Source organism: Tachysurus fulvidraco, chromosome 20 (genome assembly GCF_022655615.1).
Source record: "Tachysurus fulvidraco isolate hzauxx_2018 chromosome 20, HZAU_PFXX_2.0, whole genome shotgun sequence".
NCBI lineage: Eukaryota > Metazoa > Chordata > Actinopteri > Siluriformes > Bagridae > Tachysurus > Tachysurus fulvidraco.
In genome coordinates, this window is record NC_062537.1 from 16609096 (window position 1) to 16636986 (window position 27891).

Genomic DNA, 27891 nt, shown 5'->3' on the forward strand with positions numbered 1-27891 from the left:
GACGTGAGCATCTGATTAGTCCATGCGTTCAAGGAAATGGACTACAAATAGCACATTCCGTTATCCGTTTTCGAAAAATATGCTTTCAAACGATGTGTTTACAGCACGGAGGATAATCCACAAGCGAGCCGGTTCACGAACCGAATTTGTTCTCGAGGTTTTTTGTTAAGAAGCTGAATTTAGCTTTCGCTTCACCGGACGTTTTCCTGTGTTTACTCTCCTTTTTGTCCACGCAGTGTATCCGTAGGAGCGTGAGTGAGCCTGGTAGGATCTGATGTTATATTATGTTTATTAATGATTAGTTGTTATGTACAGAGTTCACATTAAAATCGTGTGTTTTAATTGTTCTTATATTTTAACCTAAACCTTGGACATAATTCACTCTTTTCCATGTTGAAAAGCCGACCTTTAATTTATTCATGTATCTTATTTATTTAAACAAGGGATAAATTAAATGTGTTTTTGGTGTTAAGATGTTTATGGTGGATTATAGTCTGTTTTTTTTGTCAAAATAAACCTGCTAGTAAATGACAGATCAAACACCAAACACAACAACAACAACAATAATAATAACAATAACAACTGTTTATTAACAAGCCTCTAACTTTTTTTACACTTAAATATGAACTTGTGTCTCTGGAAGTCAAAAATAATCATCATACATGATTTTAAATGTTTTCCTAGATAGGTTGCCTATAAATATTAGTTTCTTTTATAATAAACCCACAGATTGACCTTCAGCATATATTTGACTCACCTTCTGCTTATAATATTATTATCTCTCTAGTGAGTCAGAATAAACATGTGATATGTGATCTTTACCTGATAACGGCAATGAAATGTAAACAGTGGAATCATTACAAGGGGGTTTTACACCAGAATATATGGTAAAGGTTAAACTTTTATATTTTTAGCTAGGAACACTTTTAATAATGTAATGATCCTGTGCTGAATATTAGTACTAGAGCTGATATTGAACTGTGAATCTTTTATACTTAATGATTTGAAGTTTGTTTGTTTGTTGGGCCATACTGCAGCATTAGGTAAGATTAGAAATTACAGGGTTTTTTTAGAATCAGAATAAGAATCAGAATTAGTAACAGTTTTATTGCCAAGTACGCTTGCATATGCAAGGAATTTGTGTCATACGTTTCCAGTTCACAGAACCAACAACACAGACAATGAAATAAAATATATATATTTAATTATTAATAATTAATAAATATGTTATTAACAACCGCTCTCTTCTTTGAAGGGCAATAACTTCACTTTCTAATCTAATTCTAATCAATTTATATAGAGTAATTTGTATTTTAGAATATTAATACCAAAAACTGGGAGAGAAAGCAAAAGGGGGAAAAAAAAGAAAAGGGAGATAGAAGAAGAAAAGCATAAAGAATATTAATTCACATAATAAGGAGAGACATGAAATTTAGCAAAAGAGGAACCTTTATAGAGGAGAGAGAAAAAAATGGGAAGCCACAAAAGCCACTCCTAAGAGAGGGGGGATGAGAAGAAAGGGAAGGAAAGAAAGGGGAGTGAAGAAGAAGAAGAAAAACAAAACTTGCAAAAAATGCAAATAATGCAACCGCTATGGGAGAAAAGAGACAAGAGAAAAGAAAATGCATGTGACTATCAGATTATCAAACCCATTGAATATATGCAGGAGAGAACAAACAAAATAATGAATAATAATAAACTAGAACGGTACATTTCCTGAAGAAAATGTGAATGGTGCTTGCACATGGCAAGTTCCCCTCATCGTGCTGAGTGTTTTGATATATAACATGTCCATGTTGTGCTAACTTCTTGATTTCGTTTATTTTGGGGCGGGGCTAAACGTGACGTCAAGTGAATACCCGGTGGGGTGCCAATACTTTTGGACAAAAGTTGCTACTGAAATAAAACTTTGTCCAGAGTAAGGTCCTAAAGGAGCTGGTCGAGTTCGGTGTAAATCGCTCGAAAACTTGCCGAGTTATAAACCTCCAAAATTTATAATGGAAGTCTATGGGGAAAAAAAGCCATTTTTGAGCTTCCGCACCAGGAATTCCGGAATACCATAAAGTCATAGCACACCTCTCCTCAATGAGCCGGTCAATTTGACACCTGATTCATGGGTCTAGGACAAAAGCTGCATGACAAGTTACGTGCCGAAGTTTTGTCCAGGACAATAACAAGAATGTTGCTTTGCAAGCACCATAAATAATAATTCTAGACATTATTGTGTTTAAAATTTTGTAATCCTAGTATTAGCAGCTTGCTCTGGTTTAAAAGGAATACACATAGTGGGATGTGCTGTTGTTGGAACATAATCAACTTTAATTATCTATCTGTTTGTCCAATGATCTGTCTGATAAAAACTAGCTCTAAGCATTTATTAATAAAGCAAGCATACCACATAAAACATGTTAGACAGTATTGAAGATGAAAGATAATAATGTGTGCTTATGTGCGTATGTGCGTGTGCTTGTGTGTGTGTGGGACAGACGGGAAGGAGGATGGACACAGAGCCTGTGCTGTATATACCAGTGCCGCATCACTGGTTCTACAAGAAGACGACAGACGGCAAAGACTTATGGAAACCTTTTAGCACTGAAGATTCACAGATGCTAGAGGAGGCTCACACACGTGGTCTGTGTGCACATTTATAACACTCACAGTGTGTGTGGTGTGTTCATGTGATACAGTGATTTATAGTTTGTGTGTGTGTTTCTGTATTGTAATTTAGGGTTGTTTTTTTTTTTTTGTGTGTGTCACTGTATTTCAGTACACTCTACCACAATTCCAGACACACAACACTCTCTGACTAATACACAATGATATATTCCAGTACACTCTGAAACTTGAACATACTCTATTCAACTACAATAAACAGTAACACAAATACCTACAGACCTACATGAATACACCCTAACATTCAAACACGAGCCAAAACCTTAAAACACAAATATACTTCTTACGTGTGTGTTTGTGTGTGTGTAGGCAGTGGTGATGAGGTGGTGGTGGCCACAGGGGGCGGGCGTTATGATGTAAGATTAAAGGAGCGACGTCGTTATGCCGTGTATTGGGATCAGGAGCCATCTGAAGTGCGCAGATGTTCCTGGTTTCACAAAGGAAACAAGGAGATGCATTTCACTCCCTACACCGAGGAGATCAGCGAAATGCTGGAGGTCAGAGTCTTTTTCCTTTATCCATGTTGCTCCTGTGGATTAGTCACATGCTCATAATCGATTATACAGGTTATACAGTATAACACCAAAGTCGAAATCTTCACAAAGACTGTTTATACATGGAGCACAACATAAAAGCTTTGTCTTTCTCAGAGACAAAAATTCCCATCACTGTGCTTGTTTATAAGCCTCTCATTCTGTCATCCCCAAATGTGTTTACGCTCATCTTTCTATGCTTTTGATCTTTTTCGACTACTGTTCTACTTCAGATGCCTCGTTTGCTAATGGCTCGAATTTTACTTGTTTATCTCGTTGATTTTGCCTTATGTTTTTGCCTGGTTAATAATCTTACTCCCAGTCCGTGATCTGACAATGATGCTACCACCACCTTGATCATAGGTTTACATACAGTACGTCTTGCAGAATCTGCAAAATGTTAATAATTTTAAAAGTCAAGTCAAGTCACTTTTATTGTCACATCACCACAGCACGTGTGCCACGGTGAGTGAAATTCTTGGGAGCGAGTTCCAGAAATTGCAGAACAGTTTACATACAGTAATTAAACAGAAATTAAGAACAGTTTACAATCGGGTGAAAATGTGCAACTGTGAAAAAGATGTGTACTATTGGACATATTTACAATGCACTACACATTATATACGATATTATATATGATATGTATATGTATGTATAAGTGTAAATATATATGTAATATGTTAAGGTGCAACAGACTGTACAGATACAGAAATGTCCAGTGGTAACAGATAGATTAATGTCAAATAGATTATTATATTAAATAAAATGCAGGGTGTATGTATAGTCCAGTGTGTAAATATAGTATAAATGTAGTGTGTGTATAGTCCAGTGTTGAGCTGTTGGAGTTGAAATGCAGTGTGTGGCATAACATGTTGTGAAATTATGCTGTAGGTGTATTAGTTATTACTGTTAATTAGTCTGATAGCCTGAGGGAAAAAGAGATATCAAAAATATATTTTTTTGTTTGCTTTTATTTAGTACCGCCCTTAATAAGCCATTTCACTTGACAGATCTTTACATACAGTTCACAAGACACAATAATAACAGAATTCACACAAACGAACCAGTTCACGATTCTTAACACTGTATGTTTCCTGGATGAACAGCAACTGTTTTTATTTTTTGTTATAGATGTTCATGAGACTTTTGCTTGTCCTAGGCGGGTATAATCAAGCGTACTGTATTTAAACTGTAGAACTGGATCATTTGTATAAATTTAGTTATTATTGTGTCTTGTGGATTATATGCAAACATCTGTTATGTGAAATGATGTATTCATGGCAGGACTAGATTTAAAAAAAAGGTGACGCTGTCAAAGAAAAACTCCCTGACATGAGGTAGAAACCTTGAGAGGGAATAAACATTTTGAACTGAAGAAACGCTCTGTAGAAATAAAATCAACACGTTTTATGTTAAACAGGATTTCTACATGATCTCTGTTTCTCTCGACGAGTGGAAAACAAACGTAAAGCTGCCCACAGGAGAAACAGTCATCTTTCACACCCCGAAGGTATTCTTACAATCTGTCGCAGTGACACAGTGACACCTGCCGGACAAAAGCCGCATTACATCGCAGATTTCTAGGTGTTTGTTTTTCACAGTGTTTCTACAATTTAGAGTGTGTTTTTCTCCAGCTGATAACCCAACACCCGTACTATTCCTTTGACTGTCCTCCATCTCCGACTGAAAGAACGCATGCCAGAACACTGAAAAGAGGACTGGAGAATATTCCTGTGCAAATCCCACAGGGTGAGTGTGACATTGATAGCTGTATTCTCCATCCATGTTGTTTTTTGGGACCATGAGTGCTTTTCTCTATTGAATAATACATTACTTGATTATTAAATCTAAAATAAATAGTTTGTTCCTGTCATATGAGCATGATTAGAAATCAGAAATACCCCCAAGTTTACGCACCATGCCTGACAGTGTGGTTAAAAAAAGAGCCAGTCATTCTCACCATTTAAAGCCCAAAATGATTTCCTTAAATGTCAAACCTATTATTAACAATAATTAGTAACAATATTTTAATTACTAATTTGTTATGTTTGTTTTTCATATGTAATACAATTACATATTTTTTAAATACATTTCTGAGAAAATATCTGTGCTAAGAATAAAGATTGTGTGTGTTGGAGTTGCTACTTTAAAATTCCATAAAAGAAACTTGAGCCGATGGAATGCTTTCTAACGAGAGTGAAATTGTTGGTGTGCGTGTGTGTGTGTCTGTGTTTGTGTGTATGGTGTGTGTGTCTGTGTGTGTCTATGTTTGTGTGTGTTGTGCAGGAGAACCAGACATCGTGGATCACTTGGTGTTCATGGTTCATGGCATTGGGCCGGCGTGTGATATGCGTTTAAGAGGAATCGTACAATGTGGTGAGATTTTACACACACAAACACACACACACACACACACACACACACACACACACACACACACACACACACACATATGCACACACACACACTAACACACTGTAATTTCCTTTCCATATTCGTCTTCCTGCTGAATGAACGCAAAAACTGATTTTAGAATTTTGTATCCTTGAACATGAATGAATCAGACATTCAGACATTTAGGAAAAGTTTAAAAATGTGTTGCTTTGACAGAAGGTTAATAACTGCGGTCAAAAGTCGATGGCGACAATTGAAGAGATCAGTGCTGAAATAAATGAACTTTTGCGAAAACTAAAAACGTGTTGAAATACAAGGCAAAGTTTTACACTTTTATACAAATAAAAGCAGTAAATAAAATGTAATGTTAATTATTTAACGTTAATCACACTTAACTTTATTATTCCAATTGCAACGGAGGTTTACTTTTTCTCTGTTTTCAGTAAATGAGTTCCGCAGCACTGCTCTCGCGCTCACCAAAAGTCATTTCCGCTCCAGTGATAACAACAAAGGTCGAGTGGAGTTTCTGCCTGTTAACTGGCACAAAGTTCTACATGGAGAAAGCACAGGAGTCGACAGGTTAAATTAGGTTCAATATTTGGGTTAAAATTTGGATGGATTACAGAATCACAGTATAAATAAAGTATCATGTGTTTGCAAGAGGCAACAATAATTAGTTATAGAAATTATAATATTAAATCGGTTAAACTGAATTAAACCCTTTTACAGAGATATGGAGCGGATCACTTTGCCCAGCATCAGGGGCCTACGCCAGTTTGCCAATGATACAGTGTTGGACCTGTTCTTCTACAATAGTGCCACCTACTGCCAGACCATTGTGGACACGGTAGCCTCAGAGATCAACCGCCTACACAGCATCTTTCTTCAAAGAAACCCACAATTCACTGGATCCGTGTCAGTGGCAGGACACAGCCTGGGTCTGCTACTTTACTTTACTTTACTTTACACACCAAAGGTCTTAAAAAAAACCTTAAACAACTTCTTTACACATCTAATTTACATAGCTATTTTACACAGTTATTTTACACACCAAGGGTCTTTAAAAATCTTAAATAACTACTTTACACAGTCTGGGTTTGTAAAGCATCATTATCCAACTACTTTACACAGCCTGGGTCTGTAAAGCATCATTATCCAACTACTTTTCTTTGCGTTTGTAAAGGAGGTTAATAGCTCATTTTCACAAATAACTTAATCAGCCTAAAGTTTCTACACACAACTTTACATCCTGGGACTGTAATCCAACTTTAAACAGCTATTTTATACAGCCTGGATCTGTAAAGCAACCATACACAACTTTCCACATCTACTTTCCACAGCTAATTTCCACAGCTACTTTCCACAGCTTCTTTAAACAGCTACTTTACACAACTACATTACACAGCTTGGGTCTGGAAAGCAAGCATATACAACTTTATACAGCCCAGGCCTGGAAATAAAAGTTAAATGATAAATTATAGTATTTAACATGTAAGATAATGACAGTAGAATGTAAAAATAGTCATTTTGGTAAACACTTCAATGAATAAACTAAAATAAAGATTCATTTTCTCTTAGGTTCATTAATTCTCTTTGACCTTCTGACCAACCAGAAGACAGGAGCAGAAAGCACCAATGCAGCAGAGGTTTGTTACATAGCTTATTTATAAAGTGAGGGTTGGCATCAGTAGATCGATGATTTGTGTAATTTTAGAAACTGTGTTGTACTGGACTTCCTTACACTGTAGTACTTATATGTTATATTGCATACCAGTCATGAGCATAGTGCAAGTTCAAAAATGTAACTGACAGAACTGAAGACTTCTTTTTTGTTATTCAGGATGAACACCCAGGTCCTTCCTCTGTGTCAGACTTCACCTCCTGTGAAAGTCTACATGAGGCACTAATGAACATCGTCATGGAAGAACATCTCAGAATCCTTCAGAAGGAACAAATGGACATGGAGTCTCTGGTTTGCGTTTCTAATCTATTTATTTATTTATTTATTTATTTATTTAAACTCAAATGTTCACACACTGTGATTGGGCCACATTAATTATTCCTTTAAGCTCACACATCTGGGCCAAAAAGAATTTTTTATTCCATTAGTTATCGAACTTAATTGTTTCACATTATTCTCCTTTATCACGTCCTAATGTTAAAGTTTAAATCCGATGCTTTAAAGGTCCATAAGAAGTATCCCCACCCTTTTTGGTGAAGCTCCGCCCCAGGACCTGTGGTAGCTTATAGACTAATATGTATAAAATGACTGACAGGAGCTGCATCTGTATATACAAATAAGCATTCTGTGCTGGAAGAAACCAGTTTTAATACAGTATTTATCAAAGGCCATTATTATTTTTTATCATGTTCTACATATATTCCAAAAATCTACTACTGCACCTTATATCAACTGACAGTTATATTGTGAACCTAAAGAGGAGCATAATAATGAAGTGTTTATTAACAATGTGTCCAGGTAGATTTAATAAATACTAAACATGGGATCCGTGTGATATACTGCTTATTGATTTAGATGGTTTGTTCCAGATGCTGTGCTCTCAGAGCGACCTGAGAGACCTAGGAATCCCTCTTGGGCCTTGTAAGAAGATTATGAACTACGTGAACAAACGGAAGGTATTTAATGCTTCTTTTTTGAGACTTTACCATCTTCCTGTTTAGTTTCCTTGGCTGGGATTTAAAACCGAAAACATCTACACAGACAAAAACAATGCTACGTACTTTGGGAAGAGCAAAATGTACAGATTATTTTAGGACATTAGGATAGCAGTAAATGATAGCACAGATATTAAGTATAATTATAATGAACACAAACACTTTGAATACAGAATAGATGGTTTTACAGTCACTCTGCCGTGAATTATATCCAACTTCCTGTCAGACCGCGTGGCGCTGCAGAGTGTTTGTCTGGAAGTTAGAACTGATACGAGTCCATTGTCTTGTAGTGAGGTGTTTGTCCTGACCCTGATTTTCCCCTTGCTGATCCAGCACAGATCTGCAGCCCACACGGGAAAACATTCTTCTCATTCAGAGGAGAGAAATTCTTCTGAAATTCTCATCCGAGAGAGTCAGCCTAAAACCAGCGCCGTTGACTACCAGCACTTTGATATGGGGATTGGACAGGTACTAATATTTATAAGAGCGTAACATAAAGAAAAGTTTAATGTGTGGATGATTTAGTTTCTACAGCAAAAGAATTTTAGGGTGGTGTAAATAAAGGGTGGTAGTGAGGTGGTGATCCATAGAATCGACCAATTAACTTTAATTCAGTAAAAGCAGTGAATGAAAATGACACATTGTTAAGTTCAATATTCAGGCACATACACACACACACACACACACACACACACACACACACACACACACACACACACATACACACACAGAGTCCTGAACTCAGGATATACTCTGATATGACAAACCTATTCCAAAACCCTCTGCATTATAAATGACCCTCACTGATTTCCCACAGGTCTCAATCAATTACCCGCAGCTCAGCTTCCAGCCCCAGGCCTTTTTTGCTTTCGGCTCTCCTATTGGAATGTTCCTGACCGTCCGAGGCCTGAAGAGGATCGACCCCAACTACAGCTTCCCCACCTGCAGGAGCTTCTATAACATCTTCCATCCGGTGGGTTTGCTTTAATAAAACCAGATTGAATGACTAATCAAATCTTCATTGAATCAGATGTTAATACTAGCTCATCATTTTGTGTAGTTTGATCCGGTGGCATACAGGATCGAGCCTATGATTTTGCCTCCAGATGAGGAGGTAGCACCCATGCTGATGCCCCATCACAAGGGCAGGAAAAGGATGCACCTGGGTAAATTCTGGTACTTTATTAGTGTCATGTCTTTTAAAGGTTTGCATGTGGGTTTGTTTAAAAAAAATGCATGTACAGTGTGTGTTGGTGTATCTTAGAATGTAAGTGTGAGTGTTAGTGTATGTTAGAATGTAGGTGTTAATGTTAGTGTGTGTTAGAATGCAGGTGATAGAATGTAAGTGCAAGTTTGAGATTGAGTGCAACTCTCAGTTAGAATGTAAGTGTGAGTGTAGGTTTGAATGCTAGTGTGGGTTAGTGTGTTAGAGGGTAAGTTTGAGTGTGTGTTAGAGGGTAAATTTGAGTGTGTGTTATAAGGTAAGCTTGAGTGTGTTAGAGGGTAAGCTTGAATGTGTTAGAGGGTAAATTTGAGTGTGTGTTAGAGGGTAAGTTGAGTGTGTGTTAGAGGGTAAGTTGAGTGTGTGTTAGAGGGTAAGTTGAGTGTGTGTTAGAGGGTAGGTTTAAGTGTGTGTTAGAGGGTAAGTTTGAGTGTGTGTTAGAGGGTAAGTTTAAGTGTGTGTTAGAGGGTAAGTTTGAATGTGTTAGAGGGTAAATTTGAGTGTGTGTTAGAGGGTAAATTTGAGTGTGTGTTAGAGGGTAAATTTGAGTGTGTGTTAGAGGGTAAGTTTGAGTGTGTGTTAGAGGGTAAGTTTGAGTGTGTGTTAGAGGGTAAATTTGAGTGTGTGTTATAAGGTAAGCTTGAGTGTGTTAGAGGGTAAGCTTGAATGTGTTAGAGGGTAAGTTGAGTGTGTGTTAGAGGGTAAGATTGAGTGTGTGTTAGAGGGTAAGTTTAAGTGTGTGTTAGAGGGTAAGTTTGAGTGTGTGTTAGAGGGTAAGTTTAAGTGTGTGTAAGAGGGTAAGTTTGAATGTGTAAGAGGGTAAGTTTGAGTGTGTGTTAGAGGGTAAATTTGAGTGTGTGTTAGAGGGTAAATTTGAGTGTGTGTTAGAGGGTAAGTTTGAGTGTGTGTTAGAGGGTAAGTTTGAGTGTGTGTTAGAGGGTAAATATGTGTGTGTGTGTTTGTGGGTAAGTTTGAGTGTGTGTGTTAGAGGGTAAATTTGAGTGTGTGTGTTAGAGGGTAAATTTGAGTGTGTGTGTTAGAGGGTAAATTTGAGTGTGTGTGTTAGAGGGTAAATTTGAGTGTGTGTGTTAAAGGGTAAGATTGAGTGTGTGTTAGAGGGTAAGATTGAGTGTTTTAGAGGGTAAATTTGAGAGTGTGTTAGAGGGTAAATTTGAGTGTGTGTGTTAAAGGGTAAGATTGAGTGTGTGTTAGAGGGTAAGTTTGAGTGTGTGTTAGAGGGTAAGATTGAGTGTGTGTGTTAGAGGGTAAGATTGAGTGTGTGTTAGAGGGTAAGTTTGAGTGTGTGTTAGAGGGTATGATTGAGTGTGTGTGTTAGAGGGTAAGATTGAGTGTGTGTATTAGAGTGTACATTTGACTGTTCATGTGTAAGTTTCATTGTGAATGTGTCGATGTTCTGTACAGAGCTGAGGGAAGGTTTGACGCGTGTCGGCTTCGACATGCTGGGGTCTTTACGGACAGTTTGGCAGAGTTTCTCTCAGCTTCCTGTCCCGGCGCAGGCTGTGGGAAATGACGCGGCTACAGCTGTATGCGCGGCCGAGGAAATAGAAAGTGAGTCACATATGATGTGTGTGTGTGTCTGTGTGTTTGTGTGTTTGTGTGTGTGTGTCTTGAATAACATTTGCCTTGGGTTGGGTTGGTAATGCGGTTTATTTGATATTTAAAAAGATGCTATAAAGAGACTAATATAGTTAACATGTACTGAACTGTTAGAGCAGCCGGTTTAGAAATATATAGTGTAGCACTTAAATCATTAATCATCACATACTGCTGCTTTAATGAGCATTTTTTGCATTTTTCAGCCTCACCCCTGGAACAGGAGGAGAACAAAACGATCAAGGTTGGAAAGCTGAACGGTGGCCGGCGTATCGATTATGTCCTCCAGGAGAAACCGATCGAAAGCTTTAATGAATATTTGTTCGCCATTCAGAGTCATCTGTGCTACTGGTGAGTGAACACACACACACACACACACACACACACACACACACACACACACACACACACACACACACACACACCATCTATCAAATTCAGTGTAAGCACAGAAAATCCACAGTTTGTGGTCATTGTCCACCACAATATGACAATTATACCGATACTTAAACAGTTTAGTAGCTGTGTGAAGGTTCAGACATACATTTAATCTCATGTTTTCTGTGATCATGTAACTATGAAGGTTAAACACTTTTGAACTTTTTTCTGTTGCAGGGAGTCGGAGGACACGGCTCTGCTGGTTCTCAAGGAGATTTACGGGGACAGTGGTTGCAGATCTCCTCAGCAGTAATGATCCAGACTCACAGAGTTCTCTGTGATGATAATATTACATGTCATAATAACTTTCTAGATTGCCAAAATAAATCAGCGCTCCTTCTCCATCTTCAGGTTTACATATGTAACCTTTTGAAGGTGCAGTTTGTAATTACACAGGCCTATAATAGTGACGGAAATTCTAAGATGCCTGTGATTTGTAAAATTGCGATGCGCTGCCATGCACTAGTTTCTTTATTAGCAAGAAAGAGAGGTGAGGTACATTATTACAGGCTTCTGTTTACATTTTCATGGGCCAGAATTGGCTCTGACCCCAGCTGTTATAGAGCTGATCAACCCTGCTCTTTTTTTTTTTTTTTAACATCAAACCCAAAAGGCATATGTAGTGTTATAGAGTTTTTGTGCTTTATTCACAGTTAGCCTTGTAAGCAGGCAAGGGCACTAAAAATTACAAAGTGCTCCTTTAAACAAGCGATACACAACTTGCAGTCCTCAAGGACCAGGTGCTATAGGGTTTCTGAATACAATATATATGAGTCAGGTGACTACAAGCACAAATTATTTCATTTAGTAGTGGTGATTTAGAAACATACAGTGCTGCATTTGCATGTAAAGGACATATTTGATTATTTTGAGGTTAACTCAGATTTGCGCCAATTTCACAGCGAGGCCAGTAATCTGCTGATTGCTACAGAGTCTTATCTCGAAACCGCGGTTGAAGGCAGAAAGGAGTGTGATTAGTTAGATGTGTAAACCACTGAAAATGGGAGGAGGTGGATTTGAGATGCCTTTCTTATTTTTGACAGTAAGCAAATCATGCTTGCTAACAAATTTGTGAAAACTCTATTGCTAGGCAACACAGATCGGGAGCATAAGCTAGCTCAAGGTTAGCTGACTTGCTTATTAGCACTGACCAGGTATTAAAATTCTAATGACTCCTTTGTATTAAGACACGATTTTATGTAATATTATTGTAATAATTTGTAGATAACTGCCACAATGTTAGATAACTGTATACATGTTTATACTATTACTTGATTAAAAGTTTAAACTAACTGGCTAATACAGAAAGAAATATTTAAACAGTATTGACTTGACATGAACTGATGGCCTGCTAGCTTTAAATTGACAAGAGGGTAAATTTTAGCTAGCTGGTTAAGTATAAATTCTTCTAAAATGTGTGCTAAAGATTTCCACACATTTTTCCTGACCCTGTTCTAAAATATTTGTATGAAAAAAACTTAAAGACTAACTATTAGGATCATGTTATGTATTAGCTGTTGTTGCTAGCCGAATGGCTACTTTTTAGCCTTGAGGCATCTCAGAATCTCACCTCATCTAAGAATGAGAACATGTTTGCCAGTTAAACAACAATTAATTCAGTGAGCTCTGCCTGTGGCTTCATTACCTACACTATGCAATAGCACACTCAGGCATAAGATCTTAAGTCTAGTTTAAGTTTCACAGACAGTTTATTACGTATCAGTATTGCTGTCTCAGGTTTGTGCCTCTTACTAAAAGCACGTGGACTCACATGCTAAATGCCAGTGTAGTACACCACTTTATGAATGTTTTATTTAGTTCTTCTGGGACTTTATTTAATGCACGTTTAAGCATTTTCTTGCATTTACAGACATTATATTAATTTATTAAGAATTTAACTGTTGTCTGAGGTAAAACAGGTTGATTGAGAGGACTGACTGATGAGGTATGTCAGATGTGTTAAAGCAACTGTGGATTGGACGTTAAACGTCTGATATCATTCCCTCATTCATTGTATGAGGCATTATATGAGGCAGTGGAGAGAGACTTGATCACTAATCAGAGACTGATCATTTCCATTACAAATATTTGTGTTAGATTTGACAGTTCAGTTTTGGTTCAGTTTTGTGGCTGATGTAACTGATGTTAAATCTATGCTTCGCTATGTTGAACATATACTCACTACACTATCCACTTTAATAGGAACACCTGTACACATCAAACACCTGTAATAACTCAAATAATCTTTACAACTGTACTGTAGTTATCAGAAAAACATTTCAACATGCACAAAGAATCAAACCTTGGCTTGGATTGTCATGGTTTGTCAATAGCAGATGAGTACACTGGGTTCCAATCATGTCAGCTAAGGACAGGAATCATAGGCGCAGGCTATGGATAGATAAAGATAAAAATGTGAACTTTGATTTGAAAATGCATCAAAGTTCATGATTTTACATGTTTTTTTATGCATTGTATGGCTGCCACATGTTTGGCTGATAAAGTAACTGCATGTGTGTTCCCAGTAAATTGGACTGAGTGTACACCGATATTTTATTTCACATTAATGTACTCAAAACAGTCTCCATTTACTCCGAAAGATGTTAAAGATGCTGCGTCAGTGTAGATTTAAAGCAGCCAAATCGAGGTGACACAAGATTACTCAGATAGGTGAAGGGTTACATCAGCTAAAACTGCTAATCCAATAATTTAATTACAAATTACCAACTATTATTTGGTCATTATGCAACATCTTTTCATTATATTTATATATGATGTCTGCCTGCTTTGGGAAGAGTTACATCCGGATGATATTTATTTTTAATTGATTAAAGGTTTATGCTGTGGGTAATTATAAAGTTAATATATAAGTCCACTAGAAATTAGCTATAGTTCAAATAGTGAACCATATGATGAACAGGAAACACATTTTACAGCCCAGGTCTTTTGTTCTGTAAAACATCTGATTCAGTTCATTCGCTCATTCACACATTTATTTAAATGTGTGTGTGTGTGTGTGTGTGTGTGTGTGTGTGTGTGTGTGTGTGTGTGTGTGTGTGTGTGTGTGTGTGTGTGTGCGCGCGCGTGCGTATGTTAGAAAACTGCAGAACTAAAACATGAGAAATGTTGAAACACTGAAATATTCTAATATATCACATATTTATCCAAAGTTTTAATACTGTCCCATTTCTTCAACTGATATGCAGTTTACATATTAATGTCTTGTTATAATAATGTCTCAACGTATTAAAATAAATATTTTCCACACCTAGAGTGTCTCCAATAATATCTGACGATGTTCTACTCATGTACAGAAGTGTTTTTGCTAGTTTTGTCGTACTTAAGACTGGTGTTGTGAGCACAAATGTAGCAATGCCACTGAATAATAAAGTATTACACTCCAAGAACTTCCTAGAAGAATGATCTTGGCTTAATATTTCCTATGTATATCCAGTGCACATATTTCTACAAAATGATAACACCAAAGTAGATGAGATATTTTAGTTATTTGAAATAAAATGTAATCACGGGTTAGGAAGGTAAACAACCTTAACATGGACTCGGTCATGTGTGTTGCTGGTCACATCATGGACCCCTGTTAAACTCATCTTAACTTGACTTCAACTCAGTTGCCCAAGGTCTTGGTCTTAAATTTAACCCAACAATAGATTTCATAATGTTTTCTATACACTGAAAAACTGTTTCCCATAAACCATTGTTAGTATTAGACAGTTTTTGTCTTGTATAGTCCAAGCAACATGTATAGTGTTATTGATGTCTGTACTTTTAAGAGTCACCAACAGCTGAAACCAAATTCCTTGTGTGTGTGAACACACTTGGCCAATAAACCTGATTCTTATTATGAGGCTTTGCTAATTTACTAGCACGTTAGCTCTCTGTGACGTAATTTAAGGGCTGGATTAAACCATGCTTTTCGTTGTTAAATTAACATTATCTATAATTAACTGGAAAATATCGAAAATGTTGTGTTCATTAACGTTTTCCGTGCGTTTTATACGAAATTATTATTCTTAGCTAGCCACTTAGATAGCATGCAAAGAGTTGTACGGCAACAATGCCCGGATGAGGCGGTGAGCTCCGATTGGTTGAAAATGATCCGTAGCAGATTCATTCATACATTCCGTTACTCAACTAAACACAGCAGTGTTTAAAACCCTCCTTTTCCTCCTTTCCTTTTCCTTTTGCTTACTGAAAGTTACTCAGTCCGAAGCCGGACATTTAACTCCGTTTAACAGCTGGAATAAATATTTTGGACAAATCCACAAACAAGTTATATTGAGTCCAAACACCGCAAACAAGAGGTAAGTAAACAAAACTCTTAAGGGTATTGACGATGTACCGTTTTTGTGCGATTTCAATCATGTATCACACTTTTATAGCTTTATCAAATCCAATAGTTATGATTTCATGTTATGTTGTCATGTTAATGTCAGCGTATTCACGTTATAAACAGCTGAATCAATAAATTTATACCGATTTGAAATGTATCACGGTTTTCGATATCATAACAAGACTAACAATACTTATCATCTGTTCAATTAACTTTATCTCTAAATGTTATTTACATGATTCTTTCTAGGACCTTAAGCTTACATGTATTACTGAATTATTGAAAGTGTTAACCTGTGTATTTTACATCAGGGCTCGTGTAAGTTTATAAGTCATCACACCAAAACAAACAACTGAGATAGTGTAAAATTAACCTGCTTAACAAAAATGAGATCGAATGAACGGGAATAAATATTTTTTGTCCGTTAACATGTTTTGTTTTTGTTTTGCTATTTTATTTCCCACTGTATTTGTAACTGTTTAACGATTCTCATTGGTGGATTTTAAAATATTTTTGCAGCAATACACGCTAAGATGATAAAAATGTATATTGTAGCTCATCGACTACAACAGGTTTGATTTTTTTTGCATGTCGAGATGCTTTTCTTCTCACCACGTTTGTAAAGAGTGATGATTTCAGTAACTATCTTTTTCCTGGCACCTGGATTCATTTGGATATTTTCTTCTGATATCTTTTTTATTTTTTTTATAAACATGGTGTTGCCACCAACAGACTTTTTGTTATTGCACAATTCCAAGTGTAAGACTGTTGAGTGTGGGATGTGGTAGCTCAGTGGTTAAGGTGTTGGGCTACTGATCGGAAGGTCATGGGTTTGAACCTCAGGTCCGCCAATGCTGGGCCCCTGAGCAAGGCCCTTAACCCTCAGTTGTAAGTCACTCTGGATAATGGTGTCTGCTAAATGCCGTAAGTGTTATGTGTGAAAATGCAACACTTGTATTGGCATGTGGTTTAGTTTTCCCCTTCTCTGCTTTATGCCTGCTATGTTTCCTGGTCTGTTTGCTGTGTCTGACATTGCTTCTGTTCTACATGTCTGAAAGTTCAAATACAGCCACTGTGATTTATCTTAGAGTCCTTAAATGCTTTTAGCTTTTCAGGAAAAACAAGCTATCGTGAATGAGACGTGGGAACGGTTTAGATTGTATGAACTTACTAAACCCAGACACAGTTTACATCATGTTCTTTTTTAGTAGAGAGGAAATTCCCAGTACAGAGCAAAGTGTGCCAACATACACCAATATTCAACACGGAATATTGTTTCATGGGAAGACTTGACAGCAAGTTGCTGTATTTTGGGCAGCTGTAGGAGTATTTCTTCTTTGAAAGGGAAGTTTCATTTTCTGCTGCGTGGCGAGAGTTCACTGAAAGTGAATGTTAAAAAATTTTGAAATAATATTGTGGACAAAAGTGTTGCTGTGAATGAGTCATGAATAGATTAAAGGTAAATTAAGTCATAAATTAATAATAATAATAATAATAATAATAATAATAATAATTTAAACCTTGTCATGTCATGTTACATGTCCTGTTCCTATTTTTAACTTTATTTATCTACTTTAAAATGAAACTTAACAACAGGAGAAAGACGTAAATGTGTTTAAATGATAACCGATCGCACGTAAATTAAGCTTATCATACCCACAGTCCTCGCTCATTTTGGGGATTTTGTTGCTTAGTAAGAAGAAGCTGAACATGATGCGTGATTTTCATGGTCTTTTAAGTGTAGTAAGGTGTAATATAAATAAAATAAAACTTTAGCGTGAAGGATTTGTGTAGATCTTCCCCCAAAATGGAGAGTCACTCTTCTCATATTTGTGCTGAGGTAAATATAAATCACACTAATCTCTTAAATCCTCAGCTGAGGAAGCGAGAAACATTCCTGTGATAATTATCCCACATGCTGATCAGAATTAGAGCAAGTCTGAGAGAGGTAATCACCACCACGAGTCGTCTCTTTACTGCTCAGAGCTGTAAACGTGCTGCTGAGACCATTTCACCTCAGTGGCTCACTCTTGTGCTATTTGTATAGTGGGACTCAGTTAGCAATGTTTTTTATAAACATGGTGTTTCCACCAGCAGACTTTTTGGTATTACACAACTCCAAGTGAAAAACTGTTGTGTGTGGGATGTGGTAGCTCAGTGGTTACGGTGTTGGGCTACTGATTGGAAGGTCATGGGTTTGAAGCTCAGGTCCACCAAGCTGCCAATGCTGGGCCCCTGAGCAAGGCCCTTAACCCTCAGTTGTAAGTCACTCTGGATAAGGGTGTCTGCAAAATACCGTAAATGTTATGTGCGAAAATGCAACACTTGTATTGGCATGTGGTTTAGTTTTCCTCTTCTCTGCTTTATGCCTGATATGTTTCCTGGTCTGTTTGCTGTGTCTGACATTGCTTCTGTTCCACATGTCTGAAAGTTCCAATACAGCCACTGTGATTTATCTTGGAGTCCTTAAATGCTTTTTTTTTAATGAGGTAATCACCACCACGAGTCGTCTCTTTACTGCTCAGAGCTGTAAACGTGCTGCTGAGACCATGTCACCTCAGTGGCTCACTGTTGTGCTATTTGTATAGTGGGACTCAGTTAGCAATCAATGCTAAGTGATATTTTCACATCATATGGAGTATTTTCTTAGTGGTTTATCAATATATCTGAGGAAGATATGAAACATTCATATTATTTACCATTTTGTCTCATTTTCACTGTTACTCTGCCTTTACATTGTGAGAATAAAAGAATAAATATCTATAATTTAGCTCTCTAATTCATTAGCCTCAGTCAGCTAGCATGTTCTCATTGTCTATATTTTGCTTTGCTTTTTTTGACACCCATGTAATTTTGTTTGTGTGTGTGTGTGTGTGTGTGTGTGTGTGTGTGTGTGTGTGTGTGTGTGTGTGTGTGTGTTTTTATATATTTGTGTATATATATATTCTAAATTCCCGTGAGCCATTTTCTGACCTTTGACCCCTCTCTCAAAGGTCCCCGCTATACACCCACTTCTGAAACGCTCTCCTTTCCCTAGTTCCCTCCCTCAAATGGCCTCAGACACAGAAGCTATTGAGAACTCTTCCACGTTCTACCAAATTCTTCTGAGATCCGCGTGTACAATCTTACATGCACATTACATCATTTCATTTTGTTTTTGTTTTGTTGCTTGGTACTAGGAGAACATTGTGTTCAGCAAGTTTGAACCGGTTCCCTGATCCCTATTCAGTGTCCTTTTACTATGTAGTGCACTATAAGGAACAGAGTGCATGAGGGATTTGGTTGTTCTTTATTCAGCCTCACCATCATTAGCCTGCTGTGTCTTAAACCACTCTACAGTAAATGTGGATCATCACCAAATGCTACAGTGGACTGGATACGATTCGTTATGTTCTTACATTAGGGCATTATATACACTTACTGACCACTTTAATCGGAACAGTGTTGATTCATGCAGTTATACCGTCAACCAATCAGATCACAGCAGCCTCAGATTTCTGTTCTTAACCGGCCAGGACTGGAAACTTATGTTTAGTAATATTCTGTTCCCATCCATTTGTATCCTTTTGTATCCCATCTGCCTCAAGATTTGACATGTTGTGTGTTCTGAGATGCTTTTCTGTTCACCACAGTTGTAAAAGAGTGCTTATTTGAGTTACCTCAGCCTTCCTGTCATCTTAAACAACCCTTTCTTACCATCTGCTGCTCATTGGATGTTTTTTGTCCACATCAATCTGTGTAAGCTCTAGAAACATTTTTACATGAAAATCCAAGTCAGGCACGGACCACCAAACCACGGTTAAAGTCAGTGTGATCTCATTTCTCCCTATTCTAAACATAAGAAGCTCTTAACTTGTATCTGCATGATTTTATGTATTAAGCTGCTGCTACATGATTGGCTGACTTGAATAAATAGTCTGGTATTCAGAGGATTTTGAAATTTTTCATTTTGAAATTGTGTTTCCAATATATCTGAAACCGTGACATTTTTTAACCCTTAGATATCAATCGAGCACGGCTACAATTAAGAGACGCTATCCTTGTTGTGAAGTAACATTAAACATCACAGGAAGGCTTCAAGACAACCCAGTTAGCATTGAGTGACAGCTCGCATTTATTTCCCCCATCGACCTGACCACATATCAACCCAGAATACTGGCATTGTTCCCATCCGAATCTGGCTGCCTGCACACAGCTGTGACTCCACCCTGATGGGGACCAGAACTTACAGCCATTACACTTTTAGTCCAAAATAAAAACCCTGCTGCACTTTGGATAATTTATTTGCTTATTTTCCAACACTATGACAACCTTAAATTTGAGTCACTTAAGTCTGAACCACCGTGTAGCTTTACAGCTGAACAGCTGGACTTTGACTGAATGTTGTTTATGTTGAGGGGGTGAGAATGTTTGTGTGTTTTGGCTTTTATGAAACCCAAATCTATTTATGTGTATGGGAGAGTCACTGTGCTGCTTGACCTTCCACACAAAGACTTCCTGTTGTATAAAAATACTATACAGGTGGCCTGTGGCTTTACTGTGGAGTTTCCTAAATATATCTTCAATATGAGGCTAATTTGGACAAGCGCATTTCCATTTAAACACAGTAGGACATTTTCTTTTTCATTGCAGGCATACCTTATTGTCGTCAGTGATCCTCTAGATTTATCCAGTTTCTCTATTTTGCTAATTTTGTCATTTCTGAGATCGCTATTTTTATCTGTTCGGTTTTTTGATATAACACTTTAGATTCTTCACTACTGCAATACTGCAAAAAGGGAAGGCAACATAAGTTTATACATTACAGAGGCTACACTAAAAACATAAATTAAAGATAGAAACTTTTTTTTGTATTTCATTTACATGCATATTTAGGTCATGTGTTGTGATGTATTATCAGAAATACAATATAAAGGTCTCTTTGGACCATTCCTGATGTTCAGGTAAATAACAAGTTACAGGAAAGTTCAGGAAATGTATGAATAATAATGTGCTAAGAAACTGGAATGTTATGCTTCCATAGAGAAAACTTTCAACTTTCCTGGAGTTGCAAATGGGGGAAAAATAGTTTTGGGTACCATAAACAAACAGTCCTGGATCTACATGTTACACATACTGTACTTGTAGCATGCAATGTATTTCACTTCCAGAGTTTCAGCACTAGAGGTCAGCCCACACACACACACACACACACACACACACACACACACACACACACACACACACACACACACTGAAGCCTGGCCACATAAAGTTTCCTTAATTATGTCAATTAATCTATGTAGAATACTTTTATTAAAAGTATTCACTCTTATGAAATGACTAAAAACCATCAGAAACCTCTCAACTAATATTATTAACTAGAGGTAGATGTGAGTGGGATTTCAGTATCAGGTTCTTGGTGTGTGTGGTGTGTGTGTGTGTGAGAGAGATAAGGAGAGGTCCTGAATAGTGTAAATGCTGAAATAAACAGTGACTGTGCAATGAGAGTTTAAGTGTAGCACTTTAAAAATGTGACAACAGTGTGTGTGTGTCTCTGTCTCTTGCTGTCTTTCGCTTTCATTTGCTTTCTCTGACTCTCTCTCTCTCTCTCTCTCTCTCTCTCTCATATCGATCACTCTTTTTCACCAATCTTGTCTTTCTTGAAGTGCAGTATCACATTGCTAAAGCTGGTCATTTAATTCAGTGGTGAAACAGGAGCATCATCCATTTTGAAATTAAGTGAAGAGTATCTAACTTTCATTTATCACACGCTTCTTAGCCAGCTTGCAAGCAGAGATGAGAATTTTTTATATATATGAATTATATACACATGACATTGAAATTTTTTTTTTATTATTAATTAATGAAGTTTGTGAAAAGGTTAAAAATGTAACCCCAAAATTTGATTTATATATTTTTTTTATAACATTGACCAATATATATATTTCCAGACTGTATAGATATGATTCAGTTTGTTGATGAAGTCATTGATGCAAAAGCATTTACCAGTTTATAATCCAGATAATAACAGTAAGTGAATGATCACATGACCTATCGGGGGTGGGGGGTGGGAGTAGGGAAATGGTTGCCAAGTCGAATTTTTATTCCCTTCACCCTTGGAAAAGCAGCTCCCAGACGGCACTGGATCTAAGCAGTAAAGTTAAGGGTGTGTCTGCAATATAACAGAGAAAGAAGGGATGTACAGACAAACATGTCCAGAACAGAACTACAGGAACTGTTTATTCAGGTGCTTTTTTTTTTCTCAGGCACTAAGGTACATTTGAAACAATGATCGCATTATTTGTAGTAGTGTGGGAAGGAGAACCCATGAGACAATCCACTTTTGACAGAGCTTCATATTTATTTATTTTTCTCTTTCTCTTTCTTTGATTAACAAACACTTGTACCATTCAAAAAAATCAAACAAAATATTAAAACACAGAATAAAACCAAAAACCTGAATCCGCCCACAGGCTGCTAGCTTCAGGTTCAAGTTCAAGGTTAGTCTGCTGTGTTTTCTGTCTCTGTTTGAAACACGGTGTTCTTCTGAAAGGACAAAAAAAAAACAATCCTATGTAAACTCCCGAGGATCACACACGGGTAAGAAACATCACACGTTCAATCCTGCTCATCTCCTTCCACACAGCTGATACTCGACCACACCCGTTCTGACACAGTGCTTAACGTCAACTAATAAGTAGTGAATAAATATTGTTCAAGTCATCACACTCTTACTCTTACACTTAGTAATACATTTTCCTCTATGTTTAATGATAATTACACAAGAAGTATACTGGGAATCAGTTAGGGATTTCAACCTTAACTTGAGTTCCATTAACTGTTTATTGATGATTTGCTGATGAATTCCTGTGTAAAAGTGCATGTCTGTGTGGATAAGTGAGCTAACTAATCGCCTCTTTTCCTTGACACATATTGACACACACTTAATCTATGCTTTTTCAGCACTATCGGAGCTTACTCGGAGTTCACTAGGGAACATTATGGTTCCTCTTCACATACAGTAGAGGTTGAGTTTTTTCACATCATGCTCTTTTTTCAGGAGTCCCTCAGGGATCAGTTCCTGGTTCACTCTTGTTTTATTTTTAACTCACTGTGCTCAGTGATTACGGCTTATGACTTCTCCCTACACCAAACACACACAACTTTACTGACCTCATCATTATTCAGAAGATATATGACTGTCTTCAGACATCTCTTCTGAAGAAAAAACTCAACCTTGACAGAACTGGTTGGTTCATAAGTGAGACTGCTTTTTAGGAAAACAGTCAATTTTTGCTTAGCAGGAAAATGTCTAACAGTTTAGGATTACAGAACATTGTAGATTAATTGAGTGAGAATTCAGTAGTGAGAAAATATATTTGACGTGAAGATGTGAGAGCGAGTTTTGAAGATTAAGGTTTGAATTATAGGCAGTCTTGTTTATTTTGTGTATTTTCTTGTTCTAGTTTAAAGCCTAAACGTGTCCTGTTCTAGGAATATTATGATTGTATTGGTGTCAGTAACGAAAAGCAGTTTCCTTAGATCTTAGTACATGGAAAAGGGTCACTTTTTTGGGTGAAATTTGGCTGAATGAAAAATCTAAAAAGTTCCTCAGATGACTGCTGTAAGATTCGAAAGTCAACGTTGTGTTGATTTACTCTGGTTTTATGATTCACGCCCAGAAAGTCTGATCAAACAGGTTTGTCCAGAGAAATCATGAAGTCATAGAGGCAACAAGACGTTACATGAACCAGATGGCCACTGATTACCTGCGTCTACGTATTGAGCGGAGATCTCAGACAAAGTTGGAACCATCTAGCTGATGTGTCACTCTTCACTACATCATTGTATTTGCAGCACAATTTTCCAATTCTATGTAGGATGACTGAATAATTCCAGAAGTGATGAAGAAGAAAATGAAACAATTGTGATTTCAATTGACGTACAGAATAGAATAGGATCGAATACAATTTTATGGAGCAGAAATGTACAGCATAACATAAAATAGCACAGTATAAACATAATACAGAATACCATAATACATTTATGGATTTTGGCAAACACCCTCAATCCACATCAACTTACATTTATATAGTGAAACAATTAAGGGTTTCTGATTTGATTTGAATGAGGCAGAAGTGAGAAGTGGCAGATTGGTGGCCCGGGAATCGAGCTCATGACCTTCTGATCAGTAGACCAAGGCCTTAACTACTGACCTACCACTAAATTATATAGAAGTGGTAGAAGTATAGTCTTTATTGTATAGATAGATTACGATAGTGTATGTATATACAGTACAGACCAAAAGTTTGGACACACCTTCTCATTCAGAGTTTTCTTTATTTTCATGACTATGAAAATTGTAGATTCACTATGAATTAACACGTGGAATTATATACGTACATAACAAAAAAGTGTGAAACAACTGAAAATATGTCATATTCTAGGTTCTTCAAAGTAGCCACCTTTTGTTTTGATTACTGCTTTGCACACTCTTGGCATTCTCTTGATGAGCTTCAAGAGGTCGTCACCTGAAATGGTCTTCCAACAGTCTTGAAGGAGTTCCCAGAGATGCTTAGCACTTGTTGGCCCTTTTGCCTTCACTCTGCGGTCCAGCTCACCCCAAACCGTCTCGATCGGGTTCAGGTCCGGTGACTGTGGAGGCCAGGTCATCTGGTGCAGCACCCCATCACTCTCCTTCATGGTCAAATAGCCCTTACACAGCCTGGAGGTGTGTTTGGGGTCATTGTCCTGTTGAAAAGGTGGTGTGTCCAAACTTTTGCAAGGTGTGTCCAAACTTTTGGTCTGTACTGTATGTGTTTGTGTATATAATTAAAAATACATATAAAATATATGTATAAAATACATATTTTATCATAACAAAGCATAGTACATCCCTGTTCTGTACTATACTATAGCAGTGTATAGTATAGAATAGTATAATATAGTATATTGTAGCACAGTATAATGTTGTGTAGAGCAGAGTAACATAGTATATTATAAAATAGTCTATCATAATATTGCACTGTATTTCTGTATTGGATAGTACAGTAAATCAAGGAACAGTTTTGCATAGTAGTAGTAGTATAGCATGGTATGATGTAGTACAGAATGGTATAAAATGTAGTATGGAATAGTGTTAGGGGGTATGATGTCATGCAGAATGGTATACTGTATAATGCAATATTGTACAGTATAGTCTTGTAAGGAACAGAAATATATAGAATAGTATTGCACTGTATGGTATAGTACAGAAAGGTGTACAGTATAATGTAGTATGCAATAGTATTACACTGTATGGTGTAGTATAGAATGGTATATAATGTGGAATAAAATAGTATAGTGTGACGAACAGACTTGCAAAGTGTATTACCTGGTATGAAGCAGTACAGAATGTTATATAATGTAGTATAGAATAATTATAGTGTAGCATAATTTATTATAGTATAGCACAGTATAAGAAAATGTATTATTATAGTATTGTGTATATGTAGCACAACTAGTAAATAGCACAAAATAAACAATTAAATATTCTCCTGGAGTGAGATTTTAACAGCTGGTGTTAACACTGTGTCGGAGGAAAGGACGTTATGTATCGGCATTGTTCTGATAAAGTACTAAAACTCAGTAGTGCTACTTTTTCAGTGCTTTTCATCTCATCCAGACCCAAAAACAGTAACAGCTAATGGGATCTGACCCACATAAGGCCACTCTCAGGAGAAATCAGCTTTTCTGTGGTTCATCATCGTTTTACCTCGGTCATGTGATTGTCAGGCGTGTGTTTTTATTCAAATGATCAGAATTTGATTGGTTTAAACTGGTGATGAGTTGAGCAGGAGTCGTGGTAGGTGTGTGTTAGAAAAAGACCCCTCTCCGCTTTCACAGTGGAACATTTCACAGTAGACTGTGAAGGTGTGTGTGTGTGTGTGTGTGTGTGTGTGTGTGTGTGTGTGTGTGTGTGTGTGTGTGCGTGTGTGTGTGTGTGTGTGTGTGTGTGTGTGTGTGTGTGTGTGTGTGTGTGAGCTGTGATGCTTATAAAGATAAAAATTAATAGACATCTCTCTCGTCCAAAATCTTTTCTACCTTAAACATCTACCTTAAAAGTGCATCCAGTTCTTCAACATATGAACACAGTTTTAAGACACAGTGACATTTATCTTTAACCAGAATCTGAACTTCACAATGTCTGAATGCTGTAACGCTATTGTGGCCCCACCCTTAAAAGTTTGAAGCTTGAAGGTTGCACTAGAAAGTGATTCAGATCATAATATACAGGACTGTAGGACTGTGATGAAGCCTTAAACTTTAGTTTTTGTACAAATTTTGTCTTCAGTGTTTGATATGTATAGTAAATAAGGATTCCAAGCATTCATTTTCCCAAAAATTAAATATTATAGATAAACATTTGTTTTTAAAGAGAATATCACATACAAGGGGAAAAACATCTATATTGCTGTTATAGAAAAATAATCGAGAACAGGGAGATACTTTACAACCCAAGTTGGTTAACAGATATATTTATCTTGTATATAAAATATAAGGTGCCAAAACATTTGCACAGTGCATGAAAAAAAAAAAAAAAAACTTGTGTTTTTTCTTTTTCTTTAATGTTGAGGTATGAGTATTTAGGGAGTCTGTTAATGTTGATGAAACAGTGTGTGTGTGTGTGTGTGTGTGTGTGTGTGTGTGTGTGTGTGTGTGTGTGTGTGTGTGTGTGTGTGTGTGTGTGTGTGTGTGTAATTAACAGTGTTAATAAAAAACAATATTATGTGGGTGGAGTTAACTATAGCCTTATTTGTAATAGGTGGGGTTTGTAAAATATTTCTGTGTGTGTGTGTGTGTGTGTGTGTGTGTGTGTGTGTTTAGACAGGAATGTAGAGACTGCAGTGAGAAGCGTGTGACAGTAGTACTAGGTGGTGGGCGGGGCTTAGTTGGAGGTGGGCAGAGTTATCAGTAGGTGTGTGTAGAAGTCTCAGCTGCTTGTCTTTCTGCTGCGTCACTTCAATCAGAGTTGAACATGAGCAAGTCGAGTTCAGCAAGTGCCCTACAGCAGTCTGCGTGATCAACACACACACACACACACACACACACACATGCTTCATCATGGGTGGCTCTTTATCCCAAAACAAGAAGAGCAGCGATTTGACGAACCAGAAGAGTGTCAGTCCGTAAGTCTGCTCTCTCAGCAATTATACTCTAATGGATATTAGAGATCATTACATTAGTATGTCATAACTAATTAATAACAATCCAGTGAGTTGTTATTAATAAGTTATTCCTCAGATATGTTTTTTAAATATATTATTGGACATTCTAATGTACTACTGGACAGACCTGTGTTATTCTAAGGTAGTCAAAGGCTCTGTGTGTGTGTGTGTGTGTGTGTGTGTGTGTGTGTGTGTGTGTGTGTGTGTGTGTGTGTGTGTGTGTGTGTGTGTGTGTGTAAGTTGACACTCCTATGCAAACAGCTCCTTCTATAAACTACAATATGGCAAAGCTATTATGCATCATTCGATGGATAAGTACAGTGTGTCCAGCTCACTTCCTGTTTAATAATAATAATAATAATAATAATAATAATAATAATTATTATTATTATTATTATTATTAATTGTTTTGAAAAAAAAACTTACTTATTTGTATAGCAGAATTCATAGAGTTTAATACTTTTAAATGGGATTTAAAGAATACATTGTGCATCCAATAAAAAAAGCCATACAATGCACGTTGGGTTTTTGAGCTTTAGTCTTGCTATAAGTTGGTGGCAAAACAAAACTGTGTGCAGATCCAAACTGCACTCTGATCCTCGTATTGATCACACTGCCATCTGCAGGCCAATTAAAGTGATGCACCTGTAAAGCAGGATGGGCTTAATCCATAGTGTGAGCAATAAAACAACAAACGATGTATATATTATTTCTAAAAAAATGGACTAAAGGAAGTTGCAGATCTAAAATCATAGCAGCTGTCTTGACTTTTCCGACAGATTTTGATTTCACGTTGCATAA

At 37.0% G+C, this 27891-nt stretch overlaps 2 protein-coding genes across 3 annotated transcripts in view; both read left to right on the top strand.

The window, feature by feature from the left end:
* The first annotated feature begins 1 nt into the window (after window position 1).
* Window positions 2-14821, top strand: ddhd2 (DDHD domain containing 2). Its single transcript, XM_027174767.2, has 17 exons — window positions 2-264; window positions 2487-2631; window positions 2983-3170; window positions 4627-4716; window positions 4841-4955; window positions 5493-5582; window positions 6044-6179; window positions 6330-6538; window positions 7179-7246; window positions 7441-7572; window positions 8151-8237; window positions 8610-8744; window positions 9094-9249; window positions 9337-9442; window positions 10921-11067; window positions 11319-11463; window positions 11728-14821. The coding sequence occupies exons 2-17, from the start codon at window positions 2499-2501 to the stop codon at window positions 11801-11803; spliced, it is 2013 nt and encodes a 670-aa protein (XP_027030568.1). The 5' UTR covers window positions 2-264; window positions 2487-2498; the 3' UTR covers window positions 11804-14821.
* Window positions 14822-15669: 848 nt separating this feature from the next.
* Window positions 15670-27891, top strand: part of tacc1 (transforming, acidic coiled-coil containing protein 1) — a 43951-nt gene continuing 31729 nt past the window's right edge. The window contains exon 1 of one of the 2 annotated variants that reach the window (XM_027174747.2): window positions 15670-15872. Coding sequence is in view for 1 of the 2 variants with exons in the window: in XM_027174746.2 (XP_027030547.2) it covers window positions 26987-27051 (65 nt within the window). In the remaining variant the exon portion in view is untranslated. Of the gene's footprint in view, window positions 15873-26883; window positions 27052-27891 lie in introns of those variants that run through there. The other variant, XM_027174746.2, reaches the window with a different exon arrangement.